The sequence below is a fragment of the Scyliorhinus canicula genome, chromosome 10 (genome assembly GCF_902713615.1).
Source record: "Scyliorhinus canicula chromosome 10, sScyCan1.1, whole genome shotgun sequence".
In the NCBI taxonomy this organism is placed as follows: domain Eukaryota; kingdom Metazoa; phylum Chordata; class Chondrichthyes; order Carcharhiniformes; family Scyliorhinidae; genus Scyliorhinus; species Scyliorhinus canicula.
Window position 1 is genome coordinate 18,184,341 of NC_052155.1, and position 24,614 is coordinate 18,208,954.

General features: G+C 48.1%; 1 protein-coding gene across 1 annotated transcript in view; it reads right to left on the reverse strand.

Annotated features, from left to right (window-relative positions):
* The window catches only part of impa2 (inositol monophosphatase 2), a 55,357-nt gene that overhangs the window by 23,505 nt on the left and 7,238 nt on the right, over positions 1-24,614 (reverse strand). The window contains exons 2-4 of the mRNA XM_038808665.1: positions 22,362-22,495; positions 5,063-5,167; positions 4,101-4,146 (exon numbers count right to left, since the gene is read on the reverse strand). Coding sequence (XP_038664593.1) covers positions 4,101-4,146; positions 5,063-5,167; positions 22,362-22,495 — 285 coding nt within the window. The remainder of the gene's footprint in view (positions 1-4,100; positions 4,147-5,062; positions 5,168-22,361; positions 22,496-24,614) is intronic.

Below are 24,614 nucleotides of genomic sequence, written 5' to 3' on the forward strand. Positions count from 1 at the left end.
TAGTGCCTGGTCGCAGGATAACACAGAGCACTTTACAGCCAGTCTTTAAAAGCTTGATGGTTCCAAATGTCTGTACAAATTGTAATCACTGTTATAATGTAGAAAATGTGCCAACCAATCTTTACCCAGTAAAGTTCCGCAAACAGCAATGTGGGGCGTGATTCTCCTAGCCCTGCGCCAGGCCGGAGAATCGCCGCAACCGTGCCACGAAGGCCCGATGCCGGCGCGCGATTCTCCGACGTGCGGAGAATCGGCACCATTTTCGCTGGCGCATTTGACGTGGCGCTGGCCGCGAGTCGCTGGAATTGGCGGGGCCGCCGATTCTCCAGCCCGAATCGGCCGAGCGGCAGTGCGGAACGGCAGAGTCCCACCGGCGCCGTTCACCCCTGGTCGCTGCCAGCGGGAACCCTGCGCGAAGGGTCGTGTGGCAGCCCGTGGGGCGGGGAAAAGCGCTCCTTCACCATGGGGGGCCTCCAATGGGGTCTGGCCCGCCGATCGGGACCCATCGATTGGTGGGCCGGCCTCTGTCCCCCCGGACCTACTTTGTTGCGCGGCTGGCTCCTGAACACCTCCGCCATGTTGCGTCGGGGCCGGCGCACTGAAGAAGTCACCCACACATGTGCAGGTTGGCGCGGCCCAACTGCTCCAGCGCCGTGCTGGCCCCCTGTGGGGGACAGAATCGGTCGTCCGCGTGTCCGTTCGCGCCGTTGTGAAACGCGACGGCGTTCACGATGGCGCTAACACATTGTCTCCATTTTGGAGAATTTCCCCTGTGTTATTGGCCAAGAGATGAAGGGGCTGGGCGGTTGGGTTTTGGCCAAGGGTTATGGGGGGGGGGAGGGGGAGAGACACAAAGCAAGGGGCATTCCATCTTGCACATAGAGCACCCCACATAAAAAGTTAATGCCCCTTCTTTCTCTCTTTTCACCGCAGTTGATGAAAAAGCTGCCTGCTCATTCTTGTCCGCCTTCCACTGCCAACCATGGCATGATGGTGGAGGTAGAAATCGGCCTTTAATTATCCCTTAATTAGGCAGTAAAGGGCCTTAATAAGCCTAAGAGTTGGCGGGCTAGTGGGATAACGTACCCACCCACCATATTATGGGGCAGGTTGGGGTGGGCAGGAAGGCTGGCCACCCTTAAACCTTTCCAAAAGCACATCTAGCCGGGTACATCTACATCTAGCCGGGTTTCCGGCGGGCGGGGGGGGGGGGCTCTCAACTCTGTTTCGTACAAAGAACAAAGAAAAGTACAGCACAGGAACAGGCCCTTCAGCCCTCCAAGCCTGTGCCGACCATGCCTCTGTTCCAGGCACACACTCCCCTCTGCGTAACAAAGTTCCAGGCACACACTACCCTCAGTTCCAGGCACCCACTACCCTCAGTTCCAGGCACACACTACCCTCAGTTCCAGGCACCCGCTACCCTCTTGTACTATATCAAAACAATCCTTCTTGACTTTTTCAGAATTTCTAATTTCTAATCCTTTTACCAGACACACACACACCTATAACCTTCTGGCACAGCATAATGGGCTTCTTGTGGATTAAATTTTCTTTTTCATTATTGCACTTTTGGCCTGGTAATTTTGCACCTGTTCCCGATAAAATGTTACTTTTTCTTCCCATCAATAAAAGTATATTGAGGTGATACCACAATCCTCTGCTTCCAGTCAGTAAACTACACTCAGAAAGAGGGTCGATAAAAGACAGGTCGCCAGCACTTCAGCCATCATACAGCCATCATACACCAATCAGGTGCTCATGCTGGCTCTCCTAAATTCCTATTGTGCTACATTCCACCTCGTTTTGAAAACATTCCTGAATGGATTTCTACCTGACCCTGCCTTCATCCAGGACACTCTACCATTTACATTTTCCACTTCACACCAGCTTTTTCACTCTGAGGAGCTATCGTTTCCACAAGAATCACAATAGAAATGCAAGTTATTACAATATTCTTCAACCTAACCTTTAATAGAGAGCGGCCTTGTGGTGCTGTGGGAGGAAACTGGAGCACCTGGAGGTACAACATTTTAAATTTACAGTGGTTTGGAACATATTGCAAACAGACTCTGCCGATGCTGAGTTCGTTCCTCTGAGCCACATTTAAACCTTCACTAAAAACAATATCATTTCATCTCCATTCATTCCTGTTCAATTCTATGGAACCTTGCAATTCAGTGCTTCAATCGTATTCTTTTGCTGAAGACAGGTTTCAGAAGTTCCTCTGATATTACTTCCCTAACTATCATGTCTAATCCACTTTATTACTCCCAGTGTCCAGATATATACATCCATCTTAGATCATGCCTCATCTCCTTTGCTGTCTTCATTTGGCACTGTCCCTTTATTAAAAAATCATTTACTGGATGTAGCAGTCACTTGCGAAGCTGCCTTCTTGACAAATGAGAGACGGTTTAAACTTGGCTCAGGGGAAGGAACTAGGCATCGACATAGTGTCTGTTTGCAGGCATCTAGGAAATAGAGAGTTGTAGGAATATGTTACAAAACACTGTAAATTGAAAATGTTGAACCACGGGACATCATAAAGACTATTGCTACATCCCAAGATGTAACTGTGGGGCATTTTGAACTTTCTGACACAGATGGAGATTTGCAGCAAAAGTAGAATGGTTGCTAGGCCACTTCAGAGGAACGCCAAGAATCAAACACATTTTTAAGTCACGCATGAGCCATAGTGGCAAAGGGCAGCTCATTTTCTTCCTCAAGGGAACCAATTGAGTATTTACAACAGTGCAATAGCTTTGCAGTCACCAGTACTGATACTATCTTATTCCCTCCACCCCCTAAACACCCTTTCCACTGTGGGACAAGGATTGCACTACATTGCTGACATGCTCTCGAAGCTGCCACCTTATTTTTGTTCCTACACAAAGCATTCAGCCACACACAGAATAGCCTAAACATTAGGTTTAGCACACAACAGCAGCCAGATTACTGGAAGTCATTTTGTTTTTGTCCAATCTTAGCTTCTGAAATTCCGTTTGTGGGGCCTCTATTCTACACATGAACTATGAACTCAGATTTCTTACCTTCTTGGCATCAATTTTACCCACCAATTTAGTCCTGTCCCAAATGCTGTCACCTCCCACACAAGCTTCCAAAGTTGCTATCAATCCTTATAACAATGGAGCCCTGTGCAACTACAAGTCTACCTTCATTCTCAGCCATACCCTGTTCTCCTTCAGCACCCAGCTGTGGCCTGGTGTCAGTAGCCCTGCCCGTGGTTCCCACAGCCTTAAGTTCCATCCTTCTCGACACTTCCCAAATGCTCTAGAAGCTGCTGCCAACATCTTAATCTTTGCAGCTCTGTGGCCCTCGATCCCAATGGTCACAAATTCTAGAAAGGTCTTTTTTCTCATTGCATGTAGTATTGTGTAATGAGTTGCTCCTCAAGCCTGGCAATTCAACTGGTCAGCACTTAATGCAGACATACTCCATCATTAACCGTCCAAGATGGTCCACATTATTCAAGTCACACACATTGGGCTGGATTCTTCCCGCCCCACCCACTGCAAGATCGCCAAGGGCGGGACGCGGACCATGTAAAGGTTCTTCGATCTCGGGTGGGAATTTCCCGTTGCTGGGCGGCACGGCCGGAGAATCCCGCCCACTGAATCCTCGCATCCACTAAAGCCATCTCGACACAGATCTAAGGCAAAGAACGTTTTGCTTTAAATTAGAGCAATTCCTCAGCTCTATACTGACACAGCTCCAACTCCCTTAATGATTTTGTGCTTAACCAAAATCTCATTCCACTCCAAGTGCCTGAATGTCCCTGTTTGATTATCTCAGAGTGCTTCATTAGTTGGCTTCAGCTGATCTGGGGAGATGGTTGCCTCAATTAGCCTCAGTACCTCTGGCCGAGAGGCAGGGGGAGAGCTCCACATTGCTATCCAATGACCGCTTGGAACACTCCATTCTCAATAACTCTGGTTATTTGGGGCAGGTAAGCTGTGAATCTAGAATCGCAGCCCAGGGATGAGTTAATTTCTGAATGAGAGGCGGAAAGCAAGGAGGGGAAGGAAACTGATGAAATTGAAATGCAGAAGGCCAGTTCATCACACAATATTCTTTACCTCTTTTTTGACAGAAAGTCCAATAGAAACTGCCACCACCGGTGCTCTAAAACAGAGAAGTCAGTGTCATCATTCTGCTTAATGTAGCAATGTCACTTTAGAAATTGAAAGAAGTCTTACAGCACCACGTTAAAGTCCAACGGGTTGACAATTGGTAGGATTTCGCAAGCCCAGGTCTTGAACACGACCTCCTCACCGCACAGAACCTTCAACCGACGTTATACACCAGATACATCGATGACACCTCTTTAACCTGCATATTATCCCTCTCTCAAGTTGCTCCATCTGGACGTGTAGACTTAATTACCTGCAAAGACTTGCATTCAAAGTATCGTCTTGCATCCTTGACTTTGTCTATATCAATGTTTGTGGAACCCACCTCTTCATTCACCTGAGGAAGGAGCAGTGCTGCGAAAGCTAGTGATTCAAAACAAACCTGTTGGATTTAACCTGGTGTTGTGAGGCTTTGTACTGTGCTCACCCCAGTCCATTGCCGGCATCTCCACACTTTAGAAATTGAAAGAGAGAAAAACAATTGCTTGGCCTCGTGAGGAAATCGGACCGAAAGCCTAGGCCATGAAATTCATCTCAACAGAAAATGAGGAAATGCTGGTTTTCTGGCTGTGTAATTAAACAGCATCCAACAAAGTGAGAAGAAAATGTAGCTTTAAAATTCCCAAACTTCTTTCCGAGGCGTTTGCCGCCATAGCCTCCATGAAGAAAGCAAAAAACTCACCCCTAAAAAACAGCCAACATTTGTTGTTGCCAACAGTCAAAAGCAAGCATTTCCTCCAGCAAAGGACAATAACAACACAAAATATTTAAGTGGAATTCAGGTCATTGCATCATAACATAATATTCCTGCACAATTTAAGCAAGGATGCATAATCCAGTTTTGTATATAAGGAGACTTCCCATCTTCGAGAAGGGCTGGAAATAATCTTATGAAGCACAGATCATACCCGTGTACAAAGTTACACGTTCCATCGATGGGGTCTATTATCCATGTGGGATCATCGGTTAGAAAGCACTTTTCACCGTCTGCAACTGATTCTTCCCCAATAAATCTGCAACGACAAATTTGTTTCAATGAATGAAAAGCCAACATGTGGTCATTCAGCTGCACACCGCAGCATTTAACTACAAACCATATGTACCATCATTTCTTAGTCACCAAAATCGAGGATTCAAGTCAAGCTAAAATTCTTTTTTTCTTAAATTTAAGAGTACCCAATTCTTTCATTTTTCCAATTAAGGGACAATTTAGTGTGGCCAATCCACCCACCCTGCACATCTTTTTGGGGTGTGTGGGCGAAACCCACGCAAACTCCACACGGACAGTGACCCGGGGCCGGGATCGAACCCAGGTCCTCAGCGCCGCGAGACAACAGTGCTAACCACTGCGCCACCGTGCCGCCCAAGTCAAGCTGAATTTTTTTATGATTTTATTACACAATTATATCTTTCATTAAACAGCATAAGTATTGATCAGTTCTGTAGCAGGTTGATACAGATGTTCAATATTGAGGTTAAAACAGGTAGAGTTCCTTAAATAAGAACAGTAAATGAATAATGTATAGTTTCCTGGAGGATTTTAAGCAAAGCTGCAGCTCAATAATTAAGCCAGAAATATTCAAGTGAAATTCTGTCCAGTAATTTAAAAAACTTGAATAAAAATAATTTTTTTAAAAATAAATTCTGTCCAGTAATCACCTAATGTTATTCATATGATCCAATTGTAATGAAGGGAAAATAAACAATGTAGAACAAGGAAGGAACACAAACTGGGACTGTACTGATACTGTCTCTATAACTCCAAGACAAATAGATAAGCACATGACCATTTTGCAGCAAACAGCTCTGCGTTCTGCCCTACCAAAGCTCCGGTCAATTTTAAATGTTTTGAACGCCAGTCGGTCATGCCCACACTTTCCAAATATAATGGGCCCCTAATTTATGCTGGTTTACACCAATCAGTGGGCAGAACCACCTGAACCAGTGTAAAAGATTTGGGAATTTTCAATGCAAGTGCGCTATGCCCAAATCCACTTCTGTTTGTATTTTCCACTGATGTAAGACTGAATTTGATGGATCAGGTCTCGCATGCAAAACTGGTCAACCCCCCTGCACCCCCCCACCCCCAACCTCCCCACCTGCACATTTTATGATTTTCATAACAAATAAAGTATTTAACTTACTAGTTTACACCAATGAAGCTGTTAAATGGTTCAGTATAGTTTACCAAAGTCATTTTCAATTATTTTAACGGGGTTACTTGCAGGTATTTGACTGGATGCTGACTAAAAAGGGACCTGAAAGTTTCCCGATTATGTCCAAAACAGACACTACCACACTATATACAATGCTCAGTCGCCTGGACGGCTGGTTCACGATGCAGAGTGAGGCCAACAGCGTGGGTTCAATCCCCGTACTGGCTGAGGTTATTTATGACGGCCCCGCCTTCTCAATCTTGCCCCTTGCCTGAGGCATAGTGATCCTCCTGGTCCACCCCTGGAATACTGTGAACAGTTTTGATCCCCATATCTAAGGAAAGATACACTGGCATTGGAGGTAATCCACAGAAGGTTCACTAGGTTGACCCTGGGTATGGAGGAATTGTCATTTAAGGAGAGGTTGAGTAGGTTCGGCCTGTACTGATTAGAATTTAGAAGAATGAGAGGCGACCTTATTAGGACATATTGGATTCTCAGGGGGCTTGGCAAGTTGGATGCTGAGAGGATGTTTCCCCTTGTGGGAGAGACTAGGACCAGAGGGCAGAATCTCAGAGTAAGGAGTCACCCACTTAAAACAGAGATGAGGAGGAATCTGATCTCTCAGAGGGTAGTGAATGTGTAGAATTCTTTACCGCAGAGAGCTGTAGAGGCTGGGTCGTTAAGTATGTTCAATGCTGAGACAGACAGATTTTTAATCAGTAAGGGTTATGGGAATAAGGTGGGAAAGTGGAGTTGAGGATTATATCAGATCAGCCAAGATCTCATTGAATGGCAGAGCAGACTTGATGGGCCGAGTGGCCTTCTTATGCTCCTGGGTCTTATGGTCTTATCAATAACTAGGGACCACAAATTTAAGGCAATTGACAAAGAATTGGAGAGGAATTGAGGAGAATTTATTTTTCACACAGCGGGTGGTCAGGGTGGGAACACATTGGGTGGGTTTCGCCAACCCCCCGCCGGGCCAGAGAATCGCCGGGGGGGGGGGGGGCGTGAATCCTGCCCCGCCGTCGGCTGCCAAATTCTCCGGTGCCGGTTTTTTGGCAGGGCCGGGAATCGCGTCCCGCTAGTCGGGGGCCGTTGGTAGTGGCCCCCTTCCCCCCCGGCGATTCTCCGCTCCGTGATTGGCCGAGCGGCCGCCTTTTTTCGGCCTGTCACGCCGGCGTAAATTACACAAGGTTCTTACCGGCGGGACCTGGCTCTGCGGGCGGTCTGCGGAGTCCTCAGAGGGGTGCGGGGGGATCTGGCCCTGGGGGAGGGGCGCCCTTGGTGGCCTGGTCCGCGAGCGGGCCCACCAATCTGCGGGCGGGCCTGTGCCGTGGGGGCACTCTTTCCCTCCGCGCCGGCCGCTGTAAAGGTCCACCATGGCCGGCGCAGAGAAGAAACCCACTGCGCATGCACAGGGATCACGGTAGCGGTTCTGGGAACACCCCGGCGCTCCTGCACATGCACCAACTGGCACCGGCCAGTGGAGGCCCTTCGCCGCCAGTTGGCGCAGCGCCAATCAGTCCAACGTCGGCCTAGCCCCCAAAGGTGCGGAGGATTCCGCACCTTCCGGGCGGCCCGATGCCGGAGTGGTTCTCGCCACTCTTTGGCACCGGTACGGCCCGCCTGCCGGATACTGGAAAATCCCACCCATTGTCTGAATGTGTGGTAAAGGCAGAAACTCTCATTGCATTTAAGAAGTTAGTTGGATCTGCCCTTGAAGTGCTGCCACCTATGGACCAAAGAGCTGGAAAGTGCGATTTGGCTGGATTACTCTCTTTTGGCCAGTACAAACATGATGGACTGAATGGTCTCCTTCTGTGCGGCGCATTAGCACAAGGGTGGCATGGAGAACAGTGGGTAGCACTGTTGCCTCACAGCTCCAGGGTCCCAGGTTCGATTCCCGGCTTGGGTCACTGCCTGTGCGAAGTCTGCACGTTCTCCCCGTGTGTGCGTGGGTTTCCCCCGGGTGCTCCGGTTTCCTCCCACAGTCCAAAGATGTGCAGGTGAGGTGGATTGGCCATGATAAATTGCCCATAGAGTCCAAAATGGTTCAGTGGGGTTACTGGGTTACAGGGATAGGGAGCTTAAGCTCTTTCCACGGACAGGTGCAAACTCGATTGGCCGAATGGCCTCCTTCTGCACTGTAACGTATCCAGCAGAGGGCAGCAGAGCGGAGCTACTGATTGGCTGTTCTGGGGAGATTTGCATACGTGCAGTGCGGTCAGCCTAATTTGAAGGTGTACCTGCAAAAGAGACCTGAGGAGTTCGAGTGCAAGCAAGCATCCAGCAGAGGGCAGCAGAGCGGAGCTACTGATTGGCTGTTCCGGGGAGATTTGCATACGTGCAGTGCTGTCAGCCTAATTTGAAGGTGCCCTTCAAGGAATAGAATCTCAGTGCCCTTGGTTATGATATAGACACTATCCATTTGTAAATCTCAGTTAACTGTACCATCGGCATTAACCAACAAATATATAAAACATGACATAAGCAGCAACATATGACTGTCCCACAGTAAGATCTTGTTAGTTGTTGTTAGTCCCACAGTAAGATCTTGTTAGTGATGTTAGTCCCACAGTAAGATCTTGTTAGTGATGTTAGTCCCACAGTAAGATCTTGTTAGTTGTTGTTAGTCCCACAGTAAGATCTTGTTAGCGATGTTAGTGCCACAGTAAGATCTTGTTAGTTAATGTTAGTCCCACAGTAAGATCTTGTTAGTGATGTTAGTCCCACAGTAAGATCTTGTTAGTGATGTTAGTCCCACAGTAAGATCTTGTTAGTGATGTTAGTCCCACAGTAAGATCTTGTTAGTTGATGTTAGTCCCACAGTAAGATCTTGTTAGTTGTTGTTAGTCCCACAGTAAGATCTTGTTAGTGATGTTAGTGCCACAGTAAGATCTTGTTAGTGATGTTAGTCCCACAGTAAGATCTTGTTAGTTGTTGTTAGTCCCACAGTAAGATCTTGTTAGTTAATGTTAGTTCCACAGTAAGATCTTGTTAGTGATGTTAGTCCCACAGTAAGATCTTGTTAGTGATGTTAGTCCCACAGTAAGATCTTGTTAGTGAGGTTAGTCCCACAGTAAGATCTTGTTAGTGAGGTTAGTCCCACAGTAAGATCTTGTTAGTGATGTTAGTCCCACAGTAAGATCTTGTTAGTTGTTGTTAGTCCCACAGTAAGATCTTGTTAGTGATGTTAGTCCCACAGTAAGATCTTGTTAGTGAGGTTAGTGCCACAGTAAGATCTTGTTAGTTGATGTTAGTCCCACAGTAAGATCTTGTTAGTTGTTGTTAGTCCCACAGTAAGATCTTGTTAGTGATGTTAGTCCCACAGTAAGATCTTGTTAGTGAGGTTAGTCCCACAGTAAGATCTTGTTAGTTGTTGTTAGTCCCACAGTAAGATCTTGTTAGTGAGGTTAGTGCCACAGTAAGATCTTGTTAGTTGATGTTAGTCCCACAGTAAGATCTTGTTAGTGATGTTAGTCCCACAGTAAGATCTTGTTAGTGAGGTTAGTCCCACAGTAAGATCTTGTTAGTTGTTGTTAGTCCCACAGTAAGATCTTGTTAGTGAGGTTAGTGCCACAGTAAGATCTTGTTAGTTGATGTTAGTCCCACAGTAAGATCTTGTTAGTGATGTTAGTCCCACAGTAAGATCTTGTTAGTGATGTTAGTCCCACAGTAAGATCTTGTTAGTGATGTTAGTCCCACAGTAAGATCTTGTTAGTGAGGTTAGTGCCACAGTAAGATCTTGCTAGTTGAGGTTAGTGCCACAGTAAGATCTTGTTAGTGATGTTAGTCCCACAGTAAGATCTTGTTAGTTGTTGTTAGTCCCACAGTAAGATCTTGTTAGTGATGTTAGTCCCACAGTAAGATCTTGTTAGTGAGGTTAGTGCCACAGTAAGATCTTGCTAGTTGAGGTTAGTGCCACAGTAAGATCTTGTTAGTTGATATTAACCCAAAGCTTTATTTCCATAAACTTTCTTTCCTGAAGAGGCCAAACCCTGCTGAAATATAACAGCCATCTGACACATTAACCAGGTTTTCACTTGTGGGCCCACACAATGATTGACTTTCAAAGAAATGGAACATTACAGAAATGCTCAATTCTGTTCTACCGCAAAGACTTTTCGGAGTAGGCCATTCAGCCCCTCGAGCCTGTTCCACCATTCAATGAGATCATGGCTGCTCTGTAGTCTAACTCCATCTGCCTGCCTTTGGCCCATATCTCCTAATAGCTTTGCTTTAAAAAAATCTATCTATCTCAGATTTAACTTTAACAACTGTTCTATCTTCAACTGCTGTTTGTGGAAGAGAATTTCAAACCTTTACCACCCTTTGAGTGAAGAAGTTCTTCCTGACATCTCCCCTGAATGGTCTGGCCCTAATTTTTGGACAAAACCTCTAGTTCTAGAATCTCCAACCAGTGGAAATAGTTTCTGTTTATCTACCATGTCTTTTCCTGTTAATATCTTGAATACTTTGATCAAATCACCCTTTAACCTTCTAAATTCTTGAGAAAACAAATCTATTTTGTGTAATCGCGCCTCATAACATTTTAAAAATAAATTTAGAGTCCCCAATTCTTTTTTTCCCAATTAAGGGACAATTTAGCGTGGCCAATCTACCTACCCTGTACATCTGTTTGGGTTGTGTGTGTGAAACCCACACAGATAGGGGAGAATGTGCAAACTCCACACGGACAGTGACCCAGGGCCGGGATTGAACCTGGGTCCTCCGCGCCGTGAGGCAGCAGAGTTAATCACTGAGCCACTGTGCTGCCCTTCTCCTTCTAATTTAGTAATCCCCGTAGTCCAGGTATCATTTTTGTAAAGCTACATTGCACTCACTCCAAGGCCAAAGTATCCTTCCTAAGGTGTGGTGCCCAGACCTGCTCCACATAGGGTCTAACCAGGGTTTGTATAGCTGCAGCATAACCTCTGTGTCTTTATATTCAATCCTTTAGATATAAAGGCTGGCTTTCCATTCGCCTTTTTGATTAATTTCTGCAGTTGTTCGTGGCATTTTAAGGATCTAAGCACCTGAACCCCAAAATCACCTTGGACATCCTCTGTATCCAACCTCTTCCCATTTAGAAAGTACTCTGCTCTATCCTTTTTTGTTCCAAAATGGATAACCTCACACTTGATTAGATTGAATTCCATCTGTCACAAATTTCCCCGTTTATCTAGTCTGTCAATATCGTCTTGCTATTTTATACTATCATCGAGACTGTCAGCAGGGGTCACTGATGACATTCAGCAACGGAAACCTTCACTAATTTTCTCTCCCCAGCCCAGGGAATTAAGGCCAAATGAAGCCCTCTCTGGCTTAGACCAGGTAACGTAGCAAAGACTGCAACTTAAAGCCTGGAGCTTCTCTGAATGGCTCAGTAACATGCCAACCAGCAGTGTGTATTTGCCCACAAAGAAATTGGGGTGGATTCTTCGGCTGCGCCTGCTGCAAGGTCGCCACAGATGGGACGCGGACTACGGAAAGGTCCGTTAACCTCGGGCGGGAATTCCCGGTCGCCGAGCAGGCGCGGCCGAAGAATCCCGCCCATTGTTTCATTTTCCTCTTTGTAGACCACCCAGATGTGCACGGTTCTCAGTGTAAAGAATGGCTTGTGGCGCTTTGAAACTGAACTTCTGGGTGGCAGGGCAGTGAGGGCGAAGAGTTATGATCTCCAAAGATGAGGAAAGATATATCAATAATTCAATGTCAATCAGATTGGTTTTTGAGTATTGCAGGATGAAGTAAAGAGAGAGGGAGATAGTAGTTGGGAATTTTGAGGTCCTGACAAAGAAAGAGTCGGAGTTGGTTCAATATGTCAAATAGAGTGACGTTTCAATGCACTGTCCCAGGCCATGTGCCTAGGATTGGTGCTAAACACCAACCAGACAGGTAAACATATTACAGCCAATCACAATGGACTTTTTTTAGTCACCACGTAGCAGTCACTAACACTGCGGCATTGGGGCGAAGGTCGAGTTCAAGCCCATACTTGTGGCAAAGGATAATATTTGATCTAGCACCACAGAGGCAAAGGACAGGAAATTAAATACCTTCAAAAGATATAGCCACTTTGTGTAATCACGGTAGCATGGTGGTTAGCACAATTGCTTCACAGCTCCAGGGTCCCAGGTTCGATTCCCGGCTTGGTTCACTGTCTGTGCGGAGTCCGCACATTCTCCCCGTGTGTGCGTGGGTTTCCTCCGGTTACTCCAATTTCCTCCCACGGTCCAAAGATGTGTAGGTTAGGTGGATTGGCCATGCTAAATTGCCCTTAGTATCCAAAATTGCCCTTAGTGTTGGGTGGGGTTACTGGGTTATGGGGATATGGTGGAGGTGTGGGCTTGGGTAGGGTGCTCTTTCAATGAGCCGGTGCAGACTCGATGGGCCAAATGGCCTCCTTCTGCTCTGTAAAATCTATGATTTGGAACCGATGAGTTCATGATCCATAATAGCAGAACTGGAACAAAATGAATGAGCTTTCATACAAAGAACAAAGAAAATTAGAGCACAGGACAGGCCCTTTGGCCCTCCAAGCCTGCACCAACCATGCTGTCCTTCTGAACTAAATCCCCCTACCCTCCCAGGGACCATATCCCTGAATTCCCATCCTATTGATGTATTTATCAAGGCGCTCCTTAAAAGTCACGATCGTATCTGCTTCCACTACCTTCCCCGGCAGTAAGTTCCAGGCTCCCACCACCCTCTGTGTAAAAACTTGCCTCGTACATCTCCTTTAAACCTTGCCCCTCTCACTTTAAACCTATGCCGCCTAGTAATTGATTCTTCCACTCTGGGAAAAAGCTTCTGACTATCCACTCTGTCTATGCCCCTCATAATTTTGTAAATTTCTATCAGGTCGCCCCTCAACCTCCGTCGTTCCAATGAGAACAAACCGAGTTTATTCAACCTCTCCTCATAGCTAATGCCCTCCATACCAGGCAACATTCTGGTAAATCTCTTCTGCACCCTCTCCAAAGCCACAACATCATTCTGGTAGTGTGGCGACCAGAATTGAACACTATACTCCAAGTGCGGCCTAACTAAGGTTCTATAAGCTGCAACATGACTTGCCAATTTTTAAACTCAATGCCCCGGCCGATGAAGGCAAACATGCCATATGCCTTCTTGACTACCTTCTCCACCTGCGTCACCACTTTCAGTGACCTGTGTACCTGTCCACCCAGATCCCTCAGCCTGTCAATATTCTTAAGGATTCTGCCATTTACTGTATATTTCCCATCTGTATTAGATCTTCCAAAATGCATTACCTCACATTTGGCCAGATTAAACTCCATCTGCCATCTCTCCGCCCAAGTCTCCAAACGATCTAAATCCTGCTGTATCCTCCGAGAGTCCTCATTGCTATTCGCAATTCCATGAACGTTTGTGTCGTCTGCAAACTTACTAATCAAACCATTTACATTTTCCTCCAAATCATTTATATATATTACAAACAGCAAAGGTCCCAGCACTGATCCTTGAGGAATGCCACTAGTCACAGCCTTCCATTCAAAAACGCACCCTTTCATTGCTACTCTCTGCCTTCTATGACCTAGCCAGTTCTGTATCCATCTTGCCAGCTCATCTCTGATCCCATGCGACTTCACCTTCTGCACCAGTCTGCCATGAGGACCTTGTCAAAGGCTTTTCTGAAGTTCATGTAGACAACATGCCCTACCCTCATCAATCATCGTTGTCACTTCCTCGAAAAACCCGATCAAGTTAGTGAGACACGACCCCCCCTTCAAAAAAACCATGTTGCCCCTCGCTAATACATCCACTTTTTTCCAAGTGAAAGAAAATCCTGTCTCAAAGTATCCTCTCCGATAATTTCCCTACCACTGTCGTAAGGGATGGTTTCATATTTCTCCCACTTTTTATTTCTATTGAAGGGACTAGTTATATCAACGAGAAGTGAGTTGAAACAGGCTACTGATTTGCTATTACCCATTTAAAGCTCTTCCTAATGTGTATAATCTTCACATGTGACTGCGTGTTTCAAGGGCAAGGATCACAATCACCTTTTCAGGGGCAACTAGGGAAGGACAACTAGCCAGTGCCAGCTGTACCCTGAAAATATATATTTTTTTTAAGCAGACATGATGCTTGGGAATGAAAGAGCACATGGAAGTTCACAGTATTCACATCTTGACAGAATTGGAAATTACAGATCACTTAACATCCAAACAAGCTGCTTCAATACTTTGTTTTGTACAAGGCGCTTAAGACAAGAAGGCAAACTTAAAATAATATTATTATAGAGCCCCACTGAGGGAATACTTCTGCCCCCCCCTGTTCTATCATTAACTTGCTTCACACATTTGCGAGCAGAACCACGTCCAGTGGAGGATTTCCCACAGTATAGTGAGGCTATCGCTGCTCAGGGACTTGTCCTGTTTGTAGATGACCAGGAGTAATACTGAAACAAGAAATGAATGAATGATAAAAAGCAAATTACTGCGGAAGTTGGAATCTGAAACGAAAGAGAAAATGCTGGAAAATCTCAGCAGGTCTGGCAGCATCTGTAAGGAGAGAAAAGAGCTAACGTTTTGAGTCCTATGACTCTTAGTCAATGAATGAATGGTGCTTTGCCCAAAACACACTTTCACTTTTCTTTCCCTGGTGTGAGCCTAACCCTCATGTTGGAGGAAGCTCCATGGTTGCCAACACTGCTTGAAAACGAAACACACCACGTTCCTGTATTCATTGGATGATAGCTCTGGGCTGCAGTAGCTAGGATAATGGTGGCTAGCAGCAGCCTCTGCTATCAGAAGCTGCTATTTACCTGCAAGATGGGTCTTAGCAACTCAGAAACAGCAGCACCGCCTCATTTAGTTACTTCATGACTTTCTAGCCAGCACTGTTGTAAAAGCTCAGGAGCCCCGAGAAGGTAAATCCAAAAGAAGCTTAATTCGATAACAGATGTCAAGGCCGCAACATGGCTTACAGACCCACGGTCATCGGGATACTGGTCTCACCGGACTCAGTCCAGGCGGCTTTCATGAGGCGATTTTTTTACAAGCCCCGACTGATGGTCCTCCACCCACTAGCAGGGGTCCTTGTACTCCACAAGTCCTACAGGGAGATCAATGAGGGTGTCCCGGTGGGTCTTGTGAAGGTTATTACAACAGCCTTCTTGTGAAGGCTCTGCAACATTTTTAAAATATATGTTTTTATTCAAATTTTCAGATTGCAAACATACAAAATATTCAACCAAATTCATACAATGTACAAAAAAATCCCCACCGCTCAACCCGTCCACTTCAGTTCAAAAAAAAAAGGATTTTGTTAACAATTTTTCAGAATAACATCATTACAACCATTTATGTACAACAGTTGACTGTATTCCAACTTTTACATTCACTCCGCACAAACCCAAAAGAAACAACAACCGATGCCCAATACCCCCCCCCCCCCCCCCGCCAGCATCTGACAGTGACCAACTCTCTGAAAAAGGAAATAAACGGCTGCCTTTCAGCCGAGCCTCTCATTAGAGACTTGATGTTTTCCAAGTGTAAAAATGCCACCAGATCGCCGAGCCAGGCTGCTGCACTGGGCGAGGACGAGGACCTCCAGCTAAACAAGATTCACCTCAGGGCTCTCAAGGAAGCAAAGACAAGAGCATCTGCCTTCGCTCCTGTCTGTAACTCCGGCAAGTTTCAGATCCCCAAAATAACCACCAAAGGGCATGGTTCAAGTCAACCCCAAGAATTCCCGACATGGTGCTGAAGAAGGAGACCCAAACGTTCATGAGCCCAGGGTAGGACCTGAACATACGTGTGTGATGGGCAGGGCTCCCAGAGGCCACTCGCACCTAACTGCTACAACTGCAAAAAACCAACTCATTTGGGCCCTGGTCAAATGCGCCAGATGCACTATCTTGAATTGTATCAGGCGGAGTCTAGCACACAGAGAGGTAGAGTTGACTCTATATAGAGTCTTGCTCCACTCCCATCCTCAAGTTCCTGGCTCAACTCCACCCACTTTCTTTTAATTTTGTCCACCAGGATCTGATCTGTCAACATCATCAGGTGACTGTAGATCTCCGACGCCCATCCCCCCCCTACTGCCGAAATAATTTTGTCCACCAACGAGGGGGAGGGAGGAGCCAAAGGGAAGGAAGCAATTTCCTTGCGCGCAAAGTTTCGTGCCTGATAATATTAAAACAGGTTAGCTCCTGAGAACTTACACTTCCCCAGCCACTCAGGAACTTACCATCAACAACAGATCACCAAGCCTCTCCAACACCTCCCCTCTACAACCCCTGAAGGCCAGATCCAAATCCCCAGGCACAAAACAATGGTTTCCACAGACTGGGGCCAACATCGACATAGCACCCAGTTTGAAGAGCCATTTAAATTGTCCCATATTTTCAAGATGGCCACCACCACCGGCATGGCAGTCCATTTCATTGGGGAAAACGGAAAGGAAGGCGTAACCTTAAGCTGGTACCTTTACAGTCATTACTCTCATCCTCCCCCACATCGACTCCGTACCTCAATACCGCCCCCGCACCTTATCAATATTCGCCGCCCAATAATAATATAACAGGTTGATAATGCAAGGCGCCCAGATTGTCTATTCCTTTGTAACAAAACCCAATGGATCCGCAGGGTCCTACCCGCCCAAATAAATGATGAAATTATCTTATTGACCTCTGTAAAAATAGACTTTGAAAGGAAAACTGGAAGGCACTGAAACAAAAACAAAAATATTGAGAGGATATTCATTTTAGTTGATTGGATCCTTCCAGCCAAAGACTCTTCCATTTCTTCAGATCCCCCTCACCTCTCAACCAGGCCCCAAAATTTAGCTTCTGTAACAAAGCCCAGTCATGGGCCTCCCGGACTCCCAGATAACTAAAGTTGGACCTGACCAGGCCGGCTTCCTCAGGTCGGTTCCCCTTCCTGGGAGATTCACCGGAAAACATTTGCTTTTACCCAGGTTCAATCTGTGCCCTGAAAAGGAGCCAAACCTCTCAAACTGTTTTATTATCTCCTCTGCAATGGAGAGAGGGTCCGTCACATACAGTAACAGGTCATCTGCATATAAGGATGCCCTGTGTTCCCTGCCCCCTCTATTTATTCCACACCACTTTGTGGATAACCTCAGCATGATAGCCAGAGGTTCAATATCCAGGGCAGACAGTAGAGGAGACAATGGACATCCCTGTCTTGTGCCTCTTCCCAGTTGGAAGTATTTCCAGATTAAATAATTTGTATGGACTCTCGCAGTGGGGGCTCTGTCCAAAAGCCATATCCTGTATATAAACCAAAGTCCAAAGCCAAACCTGCCCAAGACCTCAAATAAATAGCTCCATTCCACCCTAGCGAATGCCTTCTCTGCATCCAGAGAAATGATCACCTCTGCTTCAATAGATGGAGAAGGGGACAGAACCACATTGAGCAGTCGCCGGAAATTGGCCAACAGTTGTCTCCCCTTGATAAATTCTGTCTGCTCCTCCGAAATGATCCCTGGGAGGTGCCTCACCAATATCTTTGCTAGCAACTTTGCACCTGTATTCAACAAAGAGATGGGGCGGTATGACCCACACTCCATCGGGTCTTTATCCTTTTTCAATATCAAGGGGATTGTCGCCTGCACCATAGAGGCTGGCAAAGTCCCTTGAATCAGAGAGTCCTCAAACATCTCGAGCAGCGCTGGGGTCAGCAAACCAACAAACGTTTTGTAAAGTTAACTTGGGAACCTGGCTGGTCCTGGCATCATCCCCGACTGCATCAAACCCATACCCTCCTCAATCTCCTCCATAGTCAGAGGAACTTCCAATTCCTCCCTCTCCTCTTGCTCCACTCACTGGGAGGACCAAAGCGTCTAAAAACTCTGACATTGAGGACTCATCCTCTGGGGGTTTCGACTCATACAGTTCTGATTGAACGCTTTGATCGGCCCATTAACCATGGTTGGGGTGGGAAGGCCAGTCTACCTAGCCTCCCCCCTGCCCCCTCCCCCGTAAACCCCCCCTCCCCCCCCCCCCCACAGACCTGCACTATTTCCCGAGAGAGCACCTGCTGCCTCAGCTGATGTTCATAAAGAGCCCCCCCCCCCCCGTGCAGCAAGCACACCATCCTGCCCACTGATAGAAGCCCAAACTCCTGTAGCTTCTTCCTACTCACCAGCGGTTCTGGGGTCTGATTGATCCGAGTATTGACAGTCCACCTCTAAGATGGCATCCGCCAACCTTTGTATCTCTGCCCTTTCGCTCTTTTCCTTATGCACCTTAAAGGAGATAATGTCCCCTCCCACAACCACCTTCAGCCCCTCCCATTGCGAAGGGGGAGAAATCTCCTCACTCCTTTTAAAGCCTTGATGACAGAGGAGATCCTGTCGGAAAAGCTTTAATCCGCCAACAGCGAATTGTCAAGCCTCAAAAGGGGGGTGGGGGGTGGGCCTGAAACAACCACTACGTCTACATAGTGTGGGACGTGATCAGAGATCGCCAATGTTGAGTATCTCGACTCCACCACCCCCGCCCTCTCCAGCAGTGAGGACCTACCGACCACAAAAAAAGTCAATCTTAGAACAGACGGTGGACCTGGGAGAAGAACAACAAATTCTTCTCCCCCCGGGTGAAAAATCTCCAAGTGTCAGACTCCCACGTGATCCATGAAGGTCAACAGGGCCTTCGCCGTCCCAGGTCTTAACACCTTAGGTCTCGAATTATCCAGATGTCCCAGCACAAATCAACAAAGAAAATTCCCAGTCACCACATAACTAAACCCCCTCCCCCTTACCCCCTCCCTGCCACCCACCAACATCACATCCACACAACCAAATAAACTATGGACAAACCCCAAATACCCACCCCTCTCCCTTATCCCCCACCCTGCCACCCACCAACACCACATCCACACAACCAAATAAACTATGGACAAACCCCAAATATCCACCCCTCTCCCTTATCCCCCACCCTGCCACCCACCAACACCACATCCATACAACCAAATAAACTATGGACAAACCCCAAATACCCACCCCTCTCCCTTATCCCCCACCCTGCCACCCACCAACACCACATCCATACAACCAAATAAACTATGGACAAACCCCAAATACCCACCCCTCTCCCTTATCCCCCACCCTGCCACCCACCAACACCACATCCATACAACCAAATAAACTATGGACAAACCCCAAATACCCACCCCTCTCCCTTATTGCACTTCATTAATATAACCCTTAAACTTAAACTAAATAAACTCCTCTGATCTGAACCACCGATAGCCCAACTCCTCATTTCCATTAACTCCCCAGCACGGGGCAGCTCCCCAGCACAAGGCGGCTCACCCAGCCCGAGGCGGCTCCCCAAAATGAGGGGGCTCCCCAACATGAGGTGTCTCCCCAACACGAGGGGGCTCCCCAGCACGAGGGGGCTCCCCAGCACGACGGGGCTCCCCAGCCCGAGGGGGTTCCCCAGCACGAGGCGGCTCCCCAGCCCGAGGCGGCTCCCCAGCACGAGGAGGCTCCCCAGACCGAGGCGGCTCCCCAGCACGAGGAGGCTCCCCAGCACGAGGAAGCTCCCCAGCACGAGGCGGCTCCCCAACACGAGGGGGCTCCCCAACACAAGGGGGCTCCCCAGCACGAGGCGGCTCCCCAGCACGGGGTGACTCCCCAGCACGAGGGGGCTCCCTAACACGAGGCGGCTTCCCAGCACGAGGCGGCTCCCCAGCACGAGGCGGCTCCCCTGCACGAGGCGGCTCCCCAGCCCGAGGGGGCTCCCCAACACGAGGCGGCTCCCCAGCACGAGGCGGCTCCCCAGCACGAGGGGGCTCCCCAGCACGAGGCGGCTTCCCAGCACAAGGCGGCTCCCCAGCCCGAGGCGGCTCCCCAAAATGAGGGGGCTCCCCAACATGAGGTGTCTCCCCAACACGAGGGGGCTCCCCAGCACGAGGGGGCTCCCCAGCACAACGGGGCTCCCCAGCCCGAGGGGGTTCCCCAGCACGAGGAGGCTCCCCAGCCCGAGGCGGCTCCCCAGCACGAGGAGGCTCCCCAGACCGAGGCGGCTCCCCAGCACGAGGGGGCTCCCCAGCACGAGGAAGCTCCCCAGCACGAGGCGGCTCCCCAACACGAGGGGGCTCCCCAACACAAGGGGGCTCCCCAGCACGAGGCGGCTCCCCAGCACGAGGCGACTCCCCAGCACGAGGCGGCTCCCCAGCACGAGGGGGCTCCCCAGCACGAGGCGGCTTCCCAGCACGAGGAGGCTCCCCAGCACGAGGCGGCTCCCCAACACGAGGGGGCTCCCCAACACAAGGGGGCTCCCCAGCACGAGGCGGCTCCCCAGCCCGAGGGGGCTCCCCAGCACGAGGCGGCTTCCCAGCACGAGGCGGCTCCCCAACACGAGGCGGCTCCCCAACACGAGGCGGCTCCCCAGCCCGAGGGGGCTCCCCAACACGAGGCGGCTCCCCAGCCCGAGGGGGCTCCCCAACACGAGGGGGCTCCCCAGCACGAGGCGGCTCCCCAGCACGAGGGGGCTCCCCAGCACGAGGCGGCTTCCCAGCACGAGGCGGCTTCCCAGCACGAGGCGGCTCCCCAGCCCGAGGGGGCTCCCCAACACGAGGCGGCTCCCCAGCCCGAGGGGGCTCCCCAACACGAGGGGGCTCCCCAGCACGAGGCCCAATACAAGATGGCTCCCCAACATGATGCCTGCGTCTAAGTGACCTAAGGGCACGATTCAGCTCTGGATGGGCCGCCGTTACCTCCAACCCACCATCTTCCAGAGACCTGTGCCATAAATTTCATCGGGTTTGGGCCCTACAACCCCTCCGGCAATCCAACCCCCCTCAAATCCGGTCTTCCGGACCAATTATCCAGGCCATCCATCCTAGTCCGCACACCCTTATTATCGGTCGCCACCTTCGCCATTTCTTCCAAGCAAACAATCTGGTCGCTCTGCCTCGGCAGAGCAGGCCCTACCTCCTGCAGCCTCACACCCTAATGCTACACCACCTCATCTACTTTGGCCAGGGCCCCTTGGATCGAGGAAATCGCCGTCTCGATCGCCTTCTCGTGATCCCCAGAAACCTCAGCCACCAAATCTCTCTGGTTAGGGGGGGTGCCCCCGGCACTGTGATCGCCTCCACCGCCATTTTGTATTCCTTCGATGCACCTGAGGTCTCCAATTTGAAGTTATTTATTTCTTCTTTAGGCGTCTGGTTAGACACCTGTTCCGCATCCCCTTGCCGTGGGGGGCTTAAACAAACAAATTGTAAACTTTTGGGTGCAAGTTCCCAACTAAAAATGGGAAAAGATGCGATCCCCGGTGGGAGCTTCTCCACGTGCGCCCGCTTCGCTACATACGCACCGAAAGTACTAACTAAATCATTCCACACCAATTTGGGATTGGTCAATTTAATTGTCATTTGTTAAATCCAACATCAAGCAGCAGCAAGCAGCCAATAAAGTACTGAAACCTTATTCTATTGGCTTTGAAAATGTTATGCAATACAGTAGGCAGTAGCATTGCATCCCTCTGCCATTTAATCGCCATTTAGGTTCATTTCTGACATGAGAGGGTTGTCCTGTGGGGTTATTGCCATCCAGTATGGGATAGAAGAACGAAATGGGGCACAGCATTTAGATATTGGCAACTACCTCAGGTAAAGGCAGGAGATTGGATAATCCATGCTTAATCTCCATTGGTCAGAATGATCTGTATCTAAGTGGGGAAGATTATCATAGAATCATAGAATTTACAGTGCAGAAGGAGGCCATTCGGCCCATTGGGTCTGCACCGGCCCTTGGAAAGAGCACCCTACTCAAGCCCACATCTCCACCCTATCCCCGTAAACCCAGTAACCCCACCTAACCTTTTTGGACACTAAGGGCAAGCCACATCTTTGGACTGTGGGAGGAAACCGGAGCACCCGGAGGAAACCCACGCAGGCACGGGGAGAACGTGCAAACTCCGCACAGACAGTGACCCAGCGGGGAATCGAACCTGGGACCCTGGAACTGTGCTACCGTGCCGCCCAAATTATAATATCTGTGGAGTTTGTGGCTGCCATTCAAAAACACCTACCTGTGTGAAGGAAATTTCTTGCTTAGAGTCGAGATAATTAGATTTTCAACAAGTCGATCTGTTTCAGTTACGAGGTCTGCTGCGGAGGATTTTGTCTGCACTCGCTTTTCAATCCTTAATGCTTCCCTGATTATCTGTGGATAAAGATAACGCATGAACATTGTTGCAGACACTTTCTGTACCGTTACATTTAGTTATATTTGCTACTTTCCTCCTATTCCACTCCTCCCCCACCCCTGAAGATTCTCGTTGGAGTGTATTTTCATGATGGGCACCAAACACTCAACGTTGCGTTGCCACCCGCGCGACAGATCCAATCTTGAAGTAAAGTAGTTCTTGACTGACCCCAGGACTCATTTGAAATTAACCTACTGATGCAGGATAGCATGTATGTCAAACCCTCCATGTCAAAAACCCATGGAACAATCAAAAGAGGAAATAAGGTTTATCAGTATGAATGGGTCATATTTTGTTGAAAAAGAACAACAAGGCTAATGGCATTTGCTTTTATTCCTGCACAATTGTTACAGTGGCTCGCAGGCAAGGGCAGATGCAAGGTTAAACATGGAAATCCAAAGGTTTCTGTCGGAAATGCACTCCTCGACCATCAGCTTCACAGAAAAAAGGATCTCACTGTCAGATTCAGCATTGAACAGTGTTGCTGCATTTGCATGGTAGATATGAACTAATTTTTTATGTGATACATTTAATTACCATTACTCAACCTCTCTGATATGGAAAGCTATCACAAATGTGGACTTTCATTCTGTCAGGTTTTAATTGCTGATGGAGATTGTTAAAGTTAAAATGGTAATGAAAAAAAGCCTGTGTAGCCACCTGAGTTGGCCACTTCCCCACACAAAATGGAGAAACATAAAGACAGCAGGGAAAAATGGACAGTCTAACCAAACAAGCAGTTTTGCAGAGTTCCTGTGTATTCTGCCTGCAAAGAAAGCTGACAGCACCGAAACCAGCGGCCATACATATTGATGAGCGATCCCCGGGAACAATTAGCTACAACAATTAGCTACATTTGAGACACTCAATGGCAAGTCAGACTCCTTGGCGCCAACGGGAGTCTGAAACAAAGGAGACAAACAAGCCAGAAAGAACCGCCCAGCGATCGAGAAACAGCCCCAGTATTGGGGAGTTCAAACCAATCGATTGGTATGGGATCCAATCGATTGAAAGTACGCTCGGGGTCCGCCCAAAAGGGCGTGAAGCCCCTGGGACCTATAAAAGACAGGTCCCAAGTTCAGTTCGCTCTCTTAGCCGGCCCTCCCAGCAGAACACCTCAGCAGCTCTCGAAGAACTTGACCATAAGAAGGAGAGGCCTGGCCAACTGCTGCACCATCAAGTAAGTGTTCAGTCAATGCACGCTACAAGATAGATGCTCCTGACCCCTTAGTCCATACCAGCTGGAAGCCTGCAGACTCAGGATCGAGCAAGAGGCCATTGTTCCCTGACCCAGCGGGTTCCCTTATCCAGATAAGTATTGGCCTGTTAGTGGTAGGAATAGCCTAGTCTTTTAGTATTATATGCATGAGTAGCAATTAACTGTGTATTAATAAACGTGTCTTGATTTGAACCTTATTAATTGGTGTATTGAGTCATTGATCTGAACTTGAACCTCGTGGCGGTATCATAAGGATACCTGGCGACTCTAGAGCTAAGTAATAAAACAGAGCCAATTGAGTGTAAAGCGCACTCACCAGAACGAGCAACACCTATCCTTTCCGTCTTTCCTGCCTCTACCTCAACATAATCCTCCCGTCCCTCTATTTCTCTTCTGTACCTGATTTGACATTGAATTCGCGTCTAATTTATATTTCCTTCCCGTCCTGGTACAGTTAATTTCACAATCAATCCTCACTGTGTCATTATTAGATTTGCACTTTCATCAACCTCCTTGCAAAAAGTTGTAATCATGGAAGGGAAAATCGGTCTAACGGGAGATGCTGTTAGATGTCACGCGGTAGTACAATCTGGGCCATTGGAGTTGCTTGCTATGTCAGAAAATATTTGGCCATGATTTGCTGTAGGAGTGACTCTGATGGTGTGTGTCATTCGTTTTGGATAGAGGTGAGGTGGTGGTGGGGTGACCTTTCCCTCACCTCTCAGTTGTTCGCAATAAGATGCATACTTGGAGGAAGTGTTTTAAAACCCTTTTGAGTGTTGTGACTTTTAATTATAGGAGTGAAACAGACTTTCTGGTAAGTGTAATCCAGAAGTACAGAGAAACGTTTATTCACC